The 19,035-nt window shown below is 42.1% G+C and overlaps 2 protein-coding genes and 1 long non-coding RNA gene across 3 annotated transcripts; 1 reads left to right on the forward strand and 2 right to left on the reverse strand.

The window, feature by feature from the left end:
- Window positions 1–212: 212 nt before the first annotated feature.
- On the reverse strand, window positions 213–1,943 carry LOC134301837 (fibronectin type III domain-containing protein 11-like). Its single transcript, XM_062986734.1, has 2 exons — window positions 1,896–1,943; window positions 213–1,232 (listed from the first exon to the last, which is right to left on the reverse strand). The coding sequence occupies exon 2, from the start codon at window positions 1,228–1,230 to the stop codon at window positions 316–318; it is 915 nt and encodes a 304-aa protein (XP_062842804.1). The 5' UTR covers window positions 1,231–1,232; window positions 1,896–1,943; the 3' UTR covers window positions 213–315.
- A 3,764-nt stretch (window positions 1,944–5,707) lies between these two features.
- LOC134301562 (uncharacterized) lies at window positions 5,708–9,970 on the forward strand. The gene is made up of 3 exons (XR_010007459.1): window positions 5,708–5,756; window positions 5,885–6,024; window positions 9,898–9,970. It is a non-coding gene; the product is annotated as an uncharacterized LOC134301562 (long non-coding RNA).
- A 1,751-nt stretch (window positions 9,971–11,721) lies between these two features.
- Window positions 11,722–19,023, reverse strand: LOC134301594 (probable nuclear hormone receptor HR38). The gene is made up of 7 exons (XM_062986376.1): window positions 18,942–19,023; window positions 13,773–14,611; window positions 13,550–13,679; window positions 13,304–13,458; window positions 12,993–13,195; window positions 12,722–12,900; window positions 11,722–12,195 (listed from the first exon to the last, which is right to left on the reverse strand). The coding sequence occupies exons 2-7, from the start codon at window positions 14,601–14,603 to the stop codon at window positions 11,936–11,938; spliced, it is 1,758 nt and encodes a 585-aa protein (XP_062842446.1). The 5' UTR covers window positions 14,604–14,611; window positions 18,942–19,023; the 3' UTR covers window positions 11,722–11,935.
- Window positions 19,024–19,035: the final 12 nt, after the last annotated feature.

The following is a 19,035-nucleotide window of genomic DNA, read 5'->3' on the forward strand; positions in this document are numbered from 1 at the left end:
GAGTTGTTTAATCATGTCTTTATTTACCTTTGTAAAGGGCCTTCCCCAAACTGTTGCCATAATGTTTTAATCATATAAATTATTTTATAGAATTAAATGATTTCATGAGTCTGCTAGTAATTAATGTGGCTGAAACACCTAAACTCAGAGATTAGAAAGGGTGTCTACATATTTTTGAAACCTTTTTAAAATAGTGATGAACACGTCTTAGCTCAGATCGAGATGACTTTATTGTTCTTTAAAGTTTAAATTATGTGGCTAAAATAATTGATCATACTGTAGTCTTCATCTTGGCTTTGATCTTTAGCTGGTCTGTCAGTCAGTACTGAGGATGATGGATTCAGTCCAGAGGGCACAAACCAAATCATCATAATCGACTCTCTTTATGGTGAACTCGTAACGTCGTTTAGGCATCAAGTGGGTGATTTTTAAACAGTAGCTTGTGCAGATTGTCGTGGACCCCTGCGTCACCTCCTCTTGGTTCACTGACTGCAAGAGTTTGTATTTAAGCTCGAATTGTTCTCCTGGTTCGTGCTGCTGCTGTCCTTCTATGTACCAGTGAAGAACCACAGAATCCGAGTAAACTTTAGTCAGAGTTTTGTTAAAAACGACTGGCAGCTTGACGCTCAGCGCTGTTTTAATATGTGGCACTTTGTGACCTTCTGTGGCTGAGATCAGCTGATGTTTGAGATCCAGCTGCCCTGGAATTATCACAGACTCAAAGTCTGAAGCAGCTTGAAGAAGGCTGGTTATCTTATCCTGAACAGCAGCTTCCTCAATCAGAGGATCTTTACCATCCAAGAAGGCCTCCAGTTCATCTCGGACCCTGCCGAGCTCGTCGTAAAGCTCCTCGAGCAGTGCCAGCTGGACCTCGACGTGGCTTTTTCCAAACCTCTTCATGCGCTGATACCGAAACGGGTCGATGAAGTGCAGAAGGGCCGAGTTGGAGACGTAGCTCTCACCGGGCTGAGGAGGATCCTGACAGGTCATTTGGATGTAGAAGGAGCTCTTACTGAGGATCTCCAGTTTGTTCTTGTAGGACTGGAGCACAACAGGAGACACTTTTGTGCTGAGCAGGTCCATTACGTGCTGCCTGAGTTTGGAAGACGCTTGCCACGTGTCGGCCTGAGACGTGGAGGTGCCGTCGTTGTCGCCCGATGGAAATCTAGAGCGGGTCATCACTGGATGTGCTGAGGAATCGACGTCCAGCGAGTTCATTTTTCTTTTCATACCTAAAAGAAACAGATCAGTTGGTCCTGCTAGAGGGTTAAAGTTCTAACTAAAACCAGCTTCCATCACTCCACAGACTAGACGTGTGGTCAGACCTGAACTGGTTATTCAATTAAGATGAATCGATATTCACTTTAAACAGCAGAGGCGGCTGCTGCTATATATATTTTTTACACTAAAAGGGAAGCGTGCAGCATTGTTTTGCAAAGTTTGTACCTACCTCAGAAATAAAAGATAAATAAAAGATAAGCGCAAATACAGGATTTTATTTTCTTTTAAAAACAAATAATAAAAGGAAACTTTGTCATAATTTGTCTTCAGTTTCATTTCGTTTAAAAAATAGGAAAAAATCGTATCATGAACCCAGTATCGTGAATCGTATCGCATTGTGGGTAAAGTGTATCGTTACATCCCTATTATCTATTTATTCTGGGATGTGTTACTGCAAAACCGGACTCACTGCGACTTTGACCAGAATAAATTGGTGGTAAAAACAAAAATGAAAACAAAATACATACAGTAAACATCAGAACCTTTTGTTTTTTTCATCCCTACTGACCATGTTTCATAATAAGAACAAAATTAATATAAATGTCAGTTTAGTGAATTGATTTTATAAGTATAAATCTAATTTTTATATGAAATAATTAACCAAGTTCTCCTACCTGCTTCATCCGTCTGGGTTTTTTTTTTTTTTTCAGGTTTGTTTTTGAAGTTGTTATTAGTGTAACCATGGAGACACAATTCATCTTAAACTGTGTCTGGATTCTAATGTCACACAATCTGTATAAACACTGTTTTATTTGTTTTATTGTTGAGTTTCTTTACTGTTATATTGATTGAGGTTTTATTTTTTTAGATTATTATTATTTACATAAATGCAGTAAATGTTCTTATACTGCTGATCAGTCCAAACAGAATGAAGCGTGATGAGCGATGACCAAACTGTCTCTTATTAATAACCAGGTCATGTGTTCTGTTCATCTGTGATATTAAAAGTGTTTCAGGTTTCCTTCCACTTTTCTGAGAACATGCAGAGGATGCATTTGCGGTTTTAAATACCCCCCCCCCCCTCCCGTGGTAAGTACAGGGGTGAGTGTGTGTTGTCCTGTATTACTGCCATGCGCACTGTGTTTTTAGATGGCACTGGACTGGACCCACCATAAACCTGACCAGGCTGAAGCAGTAACAAAAAATGATGGGATGCACCTCAGTAACTGCAACCCTGACTGAATTCCACTAGATGGCAGTAGAACGTTTATACTGAGAGTGAACTGTAGCGTACTGTCTGATACACAGTCTGTATGACCAAAAGTATGAGGACGGCTCTCCATGAGCTTGTTGGCCATCCCAAAACCTTTAGCATTTATATATAGGCCCGCTCATGATGGTGGTGGAGTCTCTATTGCTTCAAAATCTTACAATCATCTTCTGTGGTGGAGTGACCACTCCCATCAGGATTAAAATGCTTCACCATATTGATCCAGTGATCAGACGGAATATGTTTGAATTGATGTTTAGTGACCCTGTTCATTAACGAGACAAATAAGTCCATCCCATGCCAACTAAATGCCCACATATGTAGCATATCTGAGATGTAGGACCTCCTGTCTCTCCTATTGTTTTACATTAATATGTAAATGTGGTTTCCGGGGGCCTTGGCTGTACATGAGGTGTTTAACATGTTCTCCTCTTTCCTTTGGGTGCTCTGGTTTTCTAACATCCCTTAAAAAATATGAAGAAAATTCTCTACAGTAAATTGTCCCTTTGTGAGTAAAAGATTGTGAGCCCTGACCGGAGAGTATTTCTTCCTTGTATGTGGTCTTCACAGCAACCTTGACCAGGATAGAGTGGTTAGTAATAAATGAATGAAGAAGTGGATGAACCGCAGTGCTGTTGCGACCTCATCCTGAAGGTCCTTTTTCTACCGATTAAGTCACGGCGGTCTGAAACGATATCAGCGGCTAATCCAATCGGAGCCCTCGCCTCGGACACACACTTCAGCCCTTCTAAGTGGCAATATTCGTTTCATGTGATTGGATCTATTTTTGGAGCGCGTATGAGGCTAATACCGTCCCGCGGCCCGTCCTTCAGACCACCGAAACAAAATCTGAGCTCTTGGAAGAACATGGAGTCCACATAAAATGTCCCTTCATCTTTCCAAGCTGGGGTGGGAACGGAGGGTTCGGGTGGTGTCCAGATACTTTCAGCAGATGCCAAGTGAGTGTTTGTACAAATGTGCCTCATCAATCATTTATAAAAATGTGAAGCATAAGGAGGGAGTTTAGGATTTACTTGCTGACTTGGGTTTCAGAACACAGACCGGTGCTCTGCAGGTCCTGAACCTTCTTAATATCTGGAGCTGCTGGATCCAAACCTGTGTTTGGTATATAACATTGTATCTGGAGAACTAGAGAGTGTTTTGTTTGACTGTGTCTGAGGGAGGGAAGGCTGGATTGGGAGTTACCGCCTTGCTACAACAACAGCGAATCCTACTGTCTGGCGTTGGAGTTCTACAGGGAGCGTCGCGTGTTTCTCCAGCTTGTGTGTTTACGTCTATTAGAACACAGAACAGACACACAGTCATGACATGATAAATGAAGTGCTCTAAACATTACATACACTACGTGGCCAAAAGTATTTGGACACCATAATCCTATTTCAAAAACAAACTTTATTAAAACAGACCGATGTCTATGTAGCTAAAGCAGCAGCTTCGGCCTCAAAGTATGTCTGTGTGTGGAAATTTGTGCCCGTTTAGTCAAAATATGAACGCTTTTGTATATATCAAGCTAGGCACTGATGTTTCTCAGTTGATGTTCCAGTTCATCCCAGAGCTGTTGAGTGGGGCTGAGGTCAGGTACAGGACACCGGAGCTTTTCATCATGTCTGTATAGAGCTTGCTCATGCTGGATCAGGCAAGGGCCTTCCCTAAAATGATGCTGCACAGTTGGAGGTATGTTATTTCCTTTATATGATTGATTTATTACACCTGTTGTGACTGAAACACATGAATTCATTAGAAGGGGCGTCCCAATACTTAATCATGTATTAATTAATCATGGGTAGCGTACCTCCGGACCGGGCCACACCTGTAACGATGACGTTCTGCCGTGTTCACAAACAAAAACGCCGGTACATGCAGACATTACAGATGCTTATTACAGAAGCTGTGAAAGGCGCTGATTTACAGCTGGGCACTGCCAGCATGTTTCATATTGCATGGCAAGGCTTGTCATGTGTCCCTTCTTTGGACTGAACATATGTGCCTTCATAAATCTGCACAGACTGATGATTTAATTCCAGTCAAATACTGAGAGCACTAACCTCATTTGCTTTAATATGAAGTTTTAATGATACAAGTTGCTTCCAGAACGTTTCATAGCTCTTCCCAGACATGATTGAACTTTATTAGCTCATGTTGAGTTTTGTAAGATACTGGGTGGTTTTAGGGTGACTGCTCGACTTGAGCTAAATTGGCTCAGTGATAAATGGTTCATCTAGTTCAGGGTTTGGGTGAAGACCCGTAGGAGGGTCGCGAGCCAAAACAAATTGATTGCAAAAATATAATTATAATTAAATCAACTTGTGTGCGAACCCCCCTTGTCGGCGCTTTATGCTACATCTTGTTTTGGTTACATTCATGACAGAAACGGTAGTTACTCATTACACAAGGTTATATCAAACACAGTCATGGACAATTTAGTCTCTCTATTTGTCTTTGGACTGTGGGAGGAAACCGGAGCACCCGGAGTAAACCCACGCAGACACTGGGAGAACTTGCAAACTCCACACAGAAAGGACCCGGACCGCCCCACCTGGGATCGAACCCAGGACCTTCTTGCTGTGAGGCGACAGTGCTACCCACCGAGCCACCGTGCCGCCCTCTACGTCTTGTAAACCACAGAGAGACCAGATTATACACAAAAGGTGGGTCGCTTGAAAAAAAGTTTGGAAAACCCTGATCTAGTTGAGTTAAGTGACAAAAGCCAAATTACTGCGACGTTTCCATTGTAAAATCTCCTGTTTTGTTTAACACTGTGGAGACTGGTGGATGTGCCTGCAGGAGGGATGGTTGACTCACAGATAGCATTGCGTGACTCTCCATATGCAATACAGTTCTCTGAGAAGTGGTTGGCGACTGCCGCTTGTCGGAGAGGGCACATGATAGCCTGCGACTCTTCTCGGTCAGAGCAGTGGATGGTGAGCAGAGCTTTGTGAGCCAGACCTTCTTGACCAACATTAGAGCCCTATGACACAACTGCTCTTTTACCTGAACGGGCACTCCAAACTGTTGTGGAAATACCTCCCAAAAAAGTGGAGGCTGTTACAGCTACAAAAAATCGCGCATGATTTTGAAACGGACTATAGATTAAACTCATGGTTATTAATCATTTCAGGGTCCAACTGTTCTTTTAGCACTTTGAATTAATGCACCGAAGACAAGGTCTCCTTCTGACCTTGCTCCCTCCCCAGGGTGATGCTGGTGGGAACTTTTGGACTGGCAACCAGAGCCGGCCAGACAGGTTGGTGAAACCCAAGCAGTCCCTTTACCAGTCTTAAAAATGTGCCATTCTCATATTCTCTGTCTGGAGGGGAGGGAAGTTTCCGATACGTGTGTGTGTGTGTGTGTGTGTGTGTGTGTGTTTGACAGTTATGTCCTCTCAGCAGTACCACGAGGAAAGGTGTTGTGAAGGAATGAGGGTAACATGATCCCTCTGTAGATTAGAATGTGACATGGCCTGATTGGATGATGATAAGCATTGATGACCAACAGATCACATTAGAATTACGGTAATTACATAATTTTATAATTATAAAGCAAATTTGTTCTCAAATATTTTTCCTCTGGGCTGCAGCATAGAAACAAAAATCAGACCCCATGAACCACAGGTTGCTTTGAACTTCATTTTCACTTAACTAAATATTTATCAAGGTCGTAACCATGAATTGAACATGGGATGAGGGACCAAATCTATGGATCTGTGGATCCCTTGACTGCATGTATTTGATTCTAAAGTTTTCAGCCGTGTGACAATCCTTCACTGAAATGTGTCCCCCCCCCCTTCAGTGACTTGCTTCTGCTGTCTGGTCGAGGTGTGAAATTTGTTAAACCAGCTGTGGAGAAAATCTTAAACTACAGCCAGGCTGCCTAGGTCAGGCTGCCCGTCTAACCCTGACGGTTTGGGTGCTGAATACTTTTTCAGGTCACTGTAAGTGTGTTGTCAATGTGAGAATAATTGGGCTGGTTTTGATGGGCTTGAGGAAGTGTAAGAAAAAGGATAGCCCAGCGAGTGTACAGTGCATCTGCAGGTCAGGCAGCTGGTGTAGGCGTGTGCCAACTCATTTATCAACTGGTTTGTTGGAGCGCTGCTCGGATTTCAGAGGTTTCCAAGCCGGGACAATGGCCAGGTCTAAAAATAGGCACCCGAACGGAGGAGGGTTTTCGACTCGCCTTGTTGTTTGGCTGCATGCGTGCACGTATGTAGCGCGTGTCAGAGCACAGATTCGATCATATGAGCAATAAGTCATGCCACATACAATAAAGTACCGGATCATCCACTTACACGCGATAAACATAAACGTGCAGCCACTGAAAATAACACGGCTGGTTTGGTCCATCACATCGCTGTACGTGACATGCTTACGGAAAAGGACATCAAGGATTATCATAACTTTAACCTAAGCCTGAATAAACAGGCTAACCTTACGCTAAGCATCCACACATCTACTTTTTCTTCATCTGCAAAATTAAAAAAGACACCAGATGATCAGTCTGCAGTAAAATGAGCTCCTCCAAAAACTGGCTGATTACAGACAGCTCACTGGGAACGACCTAAACCTAAATGGAATCTTGTGCGTGGAGGTACCAACCTCGTATTGTTAGAATTAGTTTGGACCCAGAACTAAACCATCAATCGTCTGTGAATGAAATAAACTAAAGCGGCTGAAACCACTAAACACAGAGCCAACAATGCAAATCCTACATGATTTAGAGCAGTGCTAGCTTAGCAGCTAAGATACTAGACTAGATCAGAAGGTCACTGGTTCAAGCCCAAACCACCACCAGGTTGTTAATGTTCGCACTAAGCAAGATCTAAGATCTTTAGCTCTCAGTGGCTTGGATTGAATTCTGACAGTTGTAAATGCGTAAATGTACATGTTTAATTCCTCCACAACATCTTCTGCTGAATGTCAGTTTGAAAGTCAGATTAAAGTGAGGAGCTACGGAGGTGTCTTAGTGGCCTGCTGATCAGTTTGGGGTGTAAAGATCCGGGCTGATGTAAAGTTTTGTAAACTGTTGAATTACACATATACAGTATACATTTATATTTATATTTATTTTAGCTGTTCTTCTGCTATCTGAATCAGTCTTGTTAGGAAAACTGAGATTTTAGCTCCCATTTGGCGCCTGACGACGCAAAATAGCCCGTCAGGTGAACAGATTTAAGGTCTGTGCAAACTTTTGGTGGATGCATTTCATTTATTTTATGTAACTGATTTTTTACATGGGTGGCACAGGGGTGTAGTGGGGAGCACTGTTGCCTGACAGCGAGAAGGACCTGGGTTCAATTCCCCAGAATCCCTTCAGTATAGAGTTTCTGTGTAGAGTTTGCATGCCTGGGTGCTCTGGTTTCCTCCCACACGTCCGAAGACATGCAGTCAGGCAAACTGGAGCAAATCTGAGATAGGCTGGCGGCATCTTCGGAGTGTTTCCTATTTTTCGCCCAATAAAATTGGCCCTACCCAGTAAAACAGACAATTAATTCATACATTTATACACCTTTAAGCAAAGAGTGTAGTTGAAACACATGGATCAGTGATTTGAAGGCCCAGACAGCAGCTCTGGTTTCTAATTCAGTGGTGCAGAAAGTTCTGTAACGTCATTTACGATGGTGGCATGGCCTCTTATTTCTTCATTACTGATTATGATTGACTACAGTGGTTGACTTATTTGTGCTCATTTAAGTAGGTCTAGTGTAACTGCACCCAATCAAACGTCCATAGAACAGTATGTCCAAGGTTGGCAGGAACACCAAAACTGCCACTTTGTGCTAAGATAAGATTTGTCAGAATGGTCACATTGGTCACACAGCTGTAATTGAAGAACCACCAAAAAGCCAGATCTGTCAATAACTAAACCCACTGTAACAGTTTGCCATCATCGGTGTGCGGAGTATTTGCACAATTTGCTGCATCTCACCAGGATGTTCTGTGTAATCTGGTAAGTACGATGAGCTCTGTGTTGCTGCTGCTACAGTAGTACTTAGCATAGCGTTATGCTATCAGAGTAAGTGTTTATGAAGTGTGCAGTCTAGTGTTTCTTGGATTAACCATCATTTATGCAAGATCTTCTGTCATAAGCATCTACTAGGACTAACCAATCCACTCCACAGACATGGGGGTTCAGAGGAATGCTGGGCTGCATTTTATGGTGGGACAAATAACTGAACAATGGAACTTCTCTGGATGTTCCCATACACAAACCCTAAAAGGTGGGATGTTGGATTTTTTTTTTAAATCTTCCATTTCTATAAAGAATAAAGTGAGAAACTGGAGATTGATTGAAGGGTCTTGCTCAAGGGCCCAACCGTGGCTACATGGCAGAGCCAGGATTTAAACTCACATACAACATACAATGACAAATGCAACCCTGGAAAGTGAGCATCAAATACCTTTTAGGAAGTTTAATATTAATAGGACCAGTTACATTTTGTTCCTGAGAATCTCCAGTGGTGCCGATAATTCTAGTAGAAATATAATAATGTCAGTAGGACTCATGTTGCTGTGCAGCACCAGCACCATCCAGTTCACTCTACCTTAAGAATAAACACCTGTAGTGTTTAATGAACAGTGTTGGCGTGTGTTCAAAGGTCCTGTATAAACACTACAGGTGTTAAATACACACTCGAGTTTGCTGTGTGGGGACGTCGAGACCCTCCGGGCGATCGAACCCTGTACTCAGCAGAAGCAAAGCCAAGGCTGGCTCAGCTGTTCAGGAGCTGCAGTGAAATTTCATATCGTCCTTTTCCAGTTCGCTGCTCGGTCTGAGCACACGAGATATCTTGCCTCACGCCTCCTGCCCGGCACCCTCGCTCGCCCGTGTTTTCCATTCCGCCTGCCAAGGACTGAGTAAGAAATGTGGAGGACTCGGGCATGATCTGACTGGCACCCGATCCATCTAACGAGATTAAAAGTCTGGATGAACTTGTGAGGGATTTCGGCTTAAACCTAAATGGAAACAAAGTCTTACTAGGGAGGGAACAAAGCTTTAAATAGGATCACTAATCAGTTCACTAGATGGACAAAAGTATTGAGGCCTCCCTTCCAATTAATGAACACAATTGCTAACAGCAAACAACATAACTAATTGCTTACAAGTGTGCAACAACAGTTAAAGGAAGGCCCTTTCCTGTTCCAGCATGACTGCACAGAGCCCTGACCTCAGCCCCACTCAACAGCTCTGGAATGAACCGGAACATTGACTGATCAATCAGCACTCAGCCATTCAAATGCTGTCATTGTTTGACTGAACAGGCACAAATTCCCACACACAGACGGTCTTCAAAGTCTTGCGAGAAGCCTTTACAGAAGAGTGGTTGTTGTTCTACCTGAAAAGATCACATAGAGGTCACTCTGTTCTAATACCGTTTGTTTTTAAAACAGGACGTCCGACAGGCCCGGTCTAGATTCTGGAAGTTGCTGTTACAGTTGTGAGAAGGTAGAAGAACTTCATCCAGTCTTCTTTTCCTTAGACACAACCTGTTGTGTCCATTAAGCATTCTGGCCAAGTCACTGGCACTGCAAACTTGGCTCTCAGTGATGGTCCAAGTAGAATTTAGTGTTAAGATTATTCCTAATCCAGATAAAACACACCACAGAAATAAACGTGTTGTACCAGTGAGGTTTATCAAATAGCTTTCCATAGAAATATACATTAAAATACTCAAAATACAAACTCGAGACTTACTCGAGACGTACACACTCGTATATCAAACATCATCATACATCATCAAACATCCACAATCAAGCAAAACAGTTTCTCTCTTTACAGAATGCTGCATCAAATGCTCATAGCTGCTCGTTTTACACGTTTCAGTACACAGTCCCCATTTAAATATCAGTCCATCCAGCTGACATGTTTTTAGGAGGTGGTTCAATATTCTTTCCATTTTGAATACTATATTTTGTAATTAATTACTTCAGTCTATACGTCAAAACTGTTCATATAGGAAAATGTATGTTTTTATGACATTTACTGATGCTTAATGCTGAATTTTGAAATCACTTGTGTTTAATGTTCTATTAGTTTCACATGAATCCTATTTTTAGGAGAAGCAGAGATTGGTACCAGGACTTCATCCCGGCTTGTAAACTTCTATCACAATGATTTGGCCTCTGCATATAGCTGCAAAAGATGCTTTGCTGTGCATTCAGTACTAATTCCCTAATACAATCCTACAGAAATATTACAGACTAGGAAACAGCAGCCTTCAACTAAAACCTTCAGTTTGTCTACGACAAAAGACGGCTTTTCTGCTTTGTAAGTCACCATGTTTTCATGCTCAGTCATTACAACACACGGTCTGTATTTCAGCTCTAAATGTGAATAATTTGCTAATCGGTTTTCCAAAACAGGCCGAAGTGTTTGCCTTGGTCTTTTGGGTCCAACTGAAACAGGTTTAGACATCACGTCAGCTGGACATCACGTCGGCCAAACAGCATTGTAGAAATGACTTTTTCTCTTTAAAATCTACAGAAAAGCATTCACAGAATATACACACGATCAGCCATAACATTAAAACCACCTCCTTGTTTCTACACTCACTGTCCATTTTATCAGCTCCACTTACCATATAGAAGCACTTTGTAGTTCTACAATTACTGACTGTAGTCCATCTGTTTCACTACATGCTTTGTTAGCTCCTTTCACCCTGTTCTTCAATGGTCAGGACCCCCACAGAGCAGGTATTATTTAGGTGGTGGATGATTCTCAGCACTGCAGTGACACTGACATGGTGGTGGTGTGTTAGTGTGTGTTGTGCTGGTATGAGTGGATCAGACACAGCAGCACTGCTGGAGTTTTTAAATACCGTGTCCACTCACTGTCCACTCTATTAGACACTCCTACCTAGTCGGTCCACCTTGTAGATGTAAAGTCAGTGTCACTGCAGTGCTGAGAATCATCCACCGCCTAAATAATACCTGCTCTGTGGTGGTCCTGTGGGGGTCCTGACCATTGAAGAACAGCATGAAAAGGGGGTAACAAAGTATGTAGAGAAACAAATGGACTACAGTCAGTAATTGTAGAACTACAAAGTGCGTCTATATGGTAAGTGGAGCTGATAAAATGGACAGTGAGTGTGGTTCTAATGAACAAGGAGGTAGTTCTAATGTTATGGCTGATCAGTGTAGAAATATATTTGCATAGCAATGAAGGCAAACCGGAAACACACACACACAATAAATTTGTAGAAAATCCTGTCCATCTTAATCCAACATATAAATCCTAAAATATTTATTTTTCCGTCCATAAAACGATGCAGTACAGCACAAACAGGAAAGTCACGTTCATCAGAACGCCAGTCTGTAAGGGTTTGGTGAAAACGCTGAGAAAGTGACGAAGCAGGGATATTGTGGATTCGGCAGGTCTGTCCCCTTATTCCTATCCATGGTCTGGTCCTCCTATCACATTTTTTCCAACTTAGAATGGAAGTGTATCCATAAAAATCTTTTCTACGATGGGTGGTGGAGGCACCAGGTCTTCCAGCTTCAGGTAGAAGATGCGCTGGAGTCCCTGAGTGCACAAAGTCCTGAGTTCTGGCAGCTTGCTTAGTAAACGAGAGAGACTGGGATGAGATCTGCTGTGGTCTGCACTGCTGCTGGTGATGTGATTCCTTAGACTGGAGATCAAGCGGTTTTGAAGCTCTTCCACACGCTTCGGTTCTTTTAGACCATGCCGGTCTGGAGACAAGAGTGAGAAATCAAGTGTTAAACAAGGGACTCGAAGAAACGAAGGTCTTACAAACCAGGGTCACGAAACCAGTTACAGATAAAGAAACCAGCCAGAATGTGTCTGTGATTATAAACCATGTTAATTTGATTCAATAAAATCTGAGGGGATTTTATTCAGTTATTTTAACTTCAGGAACCTTTACGACAAGCATCTCATAACCATACTCATAACCAAGGAACAAAGGACTGGACTTCCTCTGTTTTGAAACTATTGTGTGGCAATTTGAAGGACTGTCTCCCAATAAAAGGTCACTGTGGCTCTGCTTTGGTAAATGTAGGGGTCAAAATTTGAACACATTTGAATTCTACATTAAGTTCTGCCTTCAAATCCCAATGAAATGTAATTTTTACTCATAATTAATTACATTTTTGTCTCATGACCAAAGCCCTGGCAGGAGGGAACATTTTCAAGACTCCTTCATGTCTCTGTATATTACAAGACCGACACAGCAACTGTAGTACTTAGATTCCTAACCTGTGATGATGACTAGTGCTGCCAAGCAGGAGAACAATGTTACATCCAAGCTCATGCGATGGAGACTCTGGGAGAAGTCCATGATAGAATCGATCCAATCACCAAACCCTGGCACGCACTGCATGCGATGCAGCACCACACCATTACAGAAGATCAGTTTGTCTTCTTCGGGGTTTGATCTGCAACGGGATGATGAGAACATCTGTAGATTAAACATCTGGTTATTAATTATAAATGAAGATCTTTGAATAGGTGAAGTGGACTCTTTTACCTGAAAGCTAATCTTAGTATGAAGAGTTCAACAAATGCTGACTCTAGCAGAAGCTCCTGGTCCTCGCGGCAGAAACTGCAGAACCCAGGAAGAGCCTCAGCCCATTTCTGTAAAACCTCCATGGTCCCAGTAAGAAGATCATAAAACTGTTTGATGTCGTTGGCGTTGACTTTTTCAGGCCTGCTTTTCACATCTTTCTGATACTGAAGGAGAAGAATAAATGTAGTATGTGGAATAAATGGAAACTACTTCAGATTTATCACTGAGGTCTTTTTTAATCTGTTTGTTGTATGGAAATACTGTTGTCTTACCTTGGAGTAGTCAAGGCTTCCCAGCGCAGGATTGGAATCAATATGAGCCCTGACGAGAGAGGCAGTAAGATTTACAGGTGTTGTACTGTCTGGAAGATTCTTAGGCTTGGATGGAAGACGCCCTCTTCGGCCTTTTAGACTGTCCGTTCGTACCACTAACATGGTTGGAAAAAAGACTTCAGTACCAGATATTCAAACACAGAATGTTTACAAGCCAGTTAACACGCAATGTCACTCCATGTTTACCTTCCTTGACCATTCCTACTGCAAGGCACTTCTGAAAACGGCAGAACTGGCACCGGTTGCGCCGTCGCTTGTCAACCGGGCATTCCTTATTGGCGAGGCAGACATATTTAGCGTTTTTCTGGACAGTCCTCTGTAAAAGAACCAACAGTGACGTTTATAGACACAGATCAATCCTTGAAGGATACTCAAGTCTGAGAATTAATCACAGGTTTTTGAAAATCACCTTGAAAAACCCTTTGCACCCTTCGCAGGTTCGAACCCCATAGTGCTGACAAGATGCGTTGTCCCCACAAACTGCACAGTGGCCTTCGTGAGGACTCTTTGGTTTATAAGATGACAGAGACTCGACCCTCTCCTCTTTCAAAACTGGACTGCCCAAGCACCCGTGATCCAGGTCCAGAGCCTGGAAATGCAATGGAGATGCGTTGTGAAGTTGCGATGCCTGAACGAAAGCATCGTCCTCGCCAAGTTGTAGCTGGTGATCCCTAAGTGGCGACTGCTGCTCAAGTGGAGTGTTGAAAGTAAAAAATGACGGCTGAGGATGTAGTCCGTTGATGTCTGATGGCCAGGAAGAAAAAGGACTGAAGGCACTTTCCCAGGCTGAAGCTGCGTGGCTGTGGAACCCCGGGGTAGACGGAGAGGGCGCTCCTGAAAGAGGGCTTTGATAATAGTCGGAGCCACAGGAGGACATCGTTTCATCCAGGCAACTGAGTGCGAAAGGACCTGGGTAGCAGCCGTACACCTGGATATCATCCAGCTTTACAGGAGACTGATGTGGGCTTGAACCTTCCAGTAGGAAACTGTGAATGTCACTGGGAGTGTTGGTGTTCATAGCAGCTGATACAGAGGCAGTAAACTGGCAGGAGAAGATGTCCAGCTCGCCCGATGACTGGCTCCCCACCAGAGTATTGATGCTGGGCAGTGACGATGGAGACAGCTGCTCTCTCTGGACACTTAAGTCCACGCTTAGCTTGTTGGAGAGTCCTGAGCTCAAGAAATCAGGGTTGAAACAGTTGCTTTCGTAACCTCCATACTGTGTCTCAACACAAGGCATCGCTGCAGCTGCAAACAAAGAATGATAAATTAGGACTGCGTGTCGTTACAATAAACCTTTACTAACACTTGCCAAGACGGTCTGTCAGCGCCGAACCAGTTCACAGGTGCACAAGTCCATAAGTCATGTGGAAGTGCTACTTTATAAGCATCTTAGCACCTCTCTGCTAACTTTGAGACTTCTGGTGTGCACTTTCAGACCTCACCTAAATTCCAAGAATGGCTTAACGAGGGGGCACTCTGTGTAAACGATCGTCATGATGAAGGAAGGTTCATTACCAGCCCACAATAGTCCTGCCCATGGTCCTGTGACTCACCACATATGTGAGAGTTGGGTTTCCGATGCAGGCCATCAATACAGAGGGGGTTGAGTTTGGGTACATTTACACAGAAAGGCCTTGTTCTTTTGGTTACTGAGTAATTTGTGTATTATTAAAGATACCTAATGCACATTTTGAGCTCTGGGTTGCACTGTAGATCATCATAACATTAGCCCACCACCCCACCCATAAATCCCCTGTACGCTCTGTACCCTGAATATAAGCTGCGTAGTAGTGATATTATGCATCCTAAAAATAACAAATATAAACCAAACAGGGTTTTTTTTCCATCCTTCTATTGGTGGCCTTTAGCCGGGCCTTGCAGTGACTCTCACACTGTGAGATTTTGATCCAACGTTTCTTACACTGCTTGCTTGTTTGTTGGCTGTTTTTGGTGACAGCAGCAGTAAATCAGCCGCCGGTGAGATGTAGACATGAGAGATCGTCTCTGCTGAGCACCAAGATCTGTTTTTTGTATCTCATATATGTTCATTAACTGTGTAATAGTTATTAAAATGGTCTACTGCATGATGCAGAGGTCTAACGCCCTTACCCACCAATGCTGAGATCTTGAGCTCTCTGCTTGTGAAACTATTGGCTGTGTCTGAGGGAGGACGGTATATAGGGTTCCTCTCTGCTGCTGCAAATGCGACCTCTTCTGTCTTCTCACGGCACCTGGCCGAGGGACGGGGAACTGACAGAGCGGCATGGCGTGTCTCCCTGTACGCGAAAAGGCTGTTTAGGAAGCTTTGACTCTGGCAGGTAAAAAGAAGTGGCCAGCGGCTGCATTTTTGATAGTCTGTGGTGTTCCTTGGTCTGAGCAAGCAGCAGAGGGATTTTAATCAGGGGAATTAGATTAGATTTGATTTTTATGGTCACCCCTGTCCAGTTGTGTGAACTACAAGGTTGCATGTATTTATTATTATTATCATTATTTCTTATGTAACGTGTCCTTACACGAGGACTGTGGGACATCACAAGGACAGATGATTGTTTAAATAAATATATTATAATTAGAACTGGATTTCGGTCACAGTCTGACCTATTTATGTTGCAGAATGTCAGCAGGCTTTTGACCTCTAAGGAGGACACTCGTACAGCATGACCAGCGAACATAAACTGATCGCACATAACCACATATAAAAACTGTGGAGCCGTGCCAAGAAGATATACGATATTCTTACGCTGCCATATTTGGGGTAGTGCTCACAAAGTACACTGTATGAACAAAGCCATGTGGACACCTGATCATGAGCTCGTTGGACATTTGATTCCTAAATCATGGGTGTTAATATGTAGAAGGGTAGCTGTAATATCCTTCACTCTTCTGAGATGTATTTCCCGTGATTCTGGAGTGAGTTTGGTGTTGGACGAGAAGAACTGGTGTGCAATTAGTGTTAGAATTCATTCCAGAAGTGTTTAGTGGGGGCCACTGGAATTCCTTTGCACTGAAATTGTCAGAGCATGTGCACAGTCATGATGGAACAAAGAAGGACTTCCCTAAACTGGCAGCAAAACCTCCAAAATCTTGTTGAAAAACCTCCCAGAAAAGCTGAGGCTGTTATATGGTTCATAAACATTGACTAGCGAGCTTAGCTGGATACGGTTAAATATCTTCATGACTCTGGAACATTCTCAAGCTTATATTTAACACGATCCGACAATCAGCAGGTCGTTTTATTGCAGGCTGGAGTTTTTTCACCTGTTATCTACGTGCCTGTGTGCAAGCAGGGGCCAAATTAATTATGGTGCATGGAATCAACACCAAAGCTCAAGGGCCAGCTCTCAATGCCTGAAATCAAAGAATCATCTCTGTTTTGGAAACGGCGTCCAGACTATTCATGGCACATGCAAACCAATCCCATTCCCATCCCTGGCAGAAATGGATCCTGGTCACTAAACCCTCTCAGGGCAACACAACCTTATTTACTCAGTTATTAACTCGCACCTAGGTGCAATTAAGGACAGCCAATCTATCTTCTGCATTGTTTGGAAGTGGACGGTAACCCATCAGACTCCAGTTTGAAACCAGAGCCCTGACCTCGACCTCACCGAACACATTTGGGTTTTGTTGGAATCTTCAGTTGCAGATCAAGCCTTTTTGTTCCATTTGACACACTGCAAAAACAATTCCAAAGCACCTCCAGAAGAGTGGAGACTGTTATAGTCACAAAGAGGATCCATCTTCATATTAATGCCCATGGTTTAACAATGTGATGTCCAACAAGCTCATGGTCAGATATCCACTCCAAAAGCTTTTTTTTAATAAGGCTAAAAAGTATGTGGAGACCTGATTATGAGCTTGTTGAATATTCAGATCCACAACCACGAGCATTATTATTAAGATAAACCAGAGTTACTCCACACCAAACTCATCGTACCATTCATGTCTTCATGGACCTTGCTTTGGGCAGCAGATTTGAAAAGAAGAAGGTTTTTTATAAAGATGGTGTTTCGATCACTCAGTCATGAATAAAAAGAGATCATGAACCTATAGTGAATGTAATTGATTGCAGCTCTTCTATAAATGTGATTACTAAAGTCTTGAGTGTTCTGCATCTGTACGTGTGTCTGTACATCCACTGTGATGTAAATTTCATTCTGATAATGAATTATTTCTCCATCAGTGAGTTTCCTGTCCTGTTTCATCTTGAATTTATTTATACAACGATGATATTGTGGCAAATTATCAAGTATGAATAAAAAAGTCCAATTAATAAACCTGCAGCATGTGTATTGTATCTACAGCTGTAATCCTAGTGGCTAGAATTTCTCTACAGTGTTTATCTGGATTTAACTTCAGTAATCTGATTCCATCAGATTTCGTCTATTTTTAATATTTTGCTTCATTTGTTTCTTCCAGTCTCTGCAGACTTATAAACCGTAAGACGTAAACTGGAGAAGACGTGAGTGGTGGCTAAATAATATTATAATAATAATAATAAGTAATAATAATCTATCTGTGCTGTAGTTTAACTAACACTGCTAATGCACCCACTAAGGAGAAAGTGCTCATAGTTGCTCATAGGCACTATAGGTAAACCATGGGCATTTATCTGGAGTTGTGCCCCCACTCCTCTTTGTGACTATAACAGCCTCCTCTCTTCTCACTAGATTTTGTAAAGTGTGCGAAGCAATTTGTTCCTACTCCGGTTACCAACGTTGGTCCAAACAGCAGTTGTTAGAACGTTTGAAAGGCTCCCAAGCAACATAACAATTTATCCCAGAGGTGTTGAGTGGGGTTAGTCCCGGGCTCTGTGCAGCCCAACAAATCTTAATTTCATGGGGCTCATTTTGTACAGCAGCAAAATCCACAATAAACTGTGAATGTTTTTAATAATTAAAGTACATCTCAATCATTCAGTCACTGAAAAAAGTGCAATTCTATAATTATGTAATAACAGAAGCAAACAAACAAGAGAGAATGGGGGGGGGGGGGGGGTTACCAATATTAAAGTGTCTTTATCCCCCCCCCCCCCCCCCATTATAAAATAACATCTATTTTGTTCTGATTCCTTACATAATGCATTTAAATGTTGGAAATGCAATTAATAGTTTGTTTAATTTAATAATGTAACAGATATTGCATCTACGTTTAAAGTCTCATCTTTCAAACAAGTTGCCAAAGATGTAAAGGATCTGATAGATGCACCATGACGTTTAGGATCACATCTGATAAAACGATCCTAATTATTTTTTAAGTTGAAACAACCAAAAACAAAGATACAGGACAAAATAACTCCCTCCTATTAAATTATCTCCTTTACCAATGAATAATAATAGTAATGATAAATATAATCATAGTGTTAATATTAAATAATAACAATAGTTATAATAACAACAATAGTTATAATGATAAATGTTAATCGTAATAATAATAATAATCAAAATGATAGTGATTATTATTATATTGTCGTTCATATTAATAATAACGATGCTAATAATAATAATGTTAATAGTAATAACAGTGATAATTATAGTAATAATGATAATATAATAATAATAATAAATGAAGCTACCTGTATGGATGAGTCCGTGTTGTGTAGAATAACTGAGATGAATTCCACACCGACTGCGAGGCTGAAGTGAGGACCCGCCTGATCCTGTTCATAT

Source organism: Trichomycterus rosablanca, chromosome 24, assembly GCF_030014385.1.
Source record: "Trichomycterus rosablanca isolate fTriRos1 chromosome 24, fTriRos1.hap1, whole genome shotgun sequence".
Classification (NCBI taxonomy): domain Eukaryota; kingdom Metazoa; phylum Chordata; class Actinopteri; order Siluriformes; family Trichomycteridae; genus Trichomycterus; species Trichomycterus rosablanca.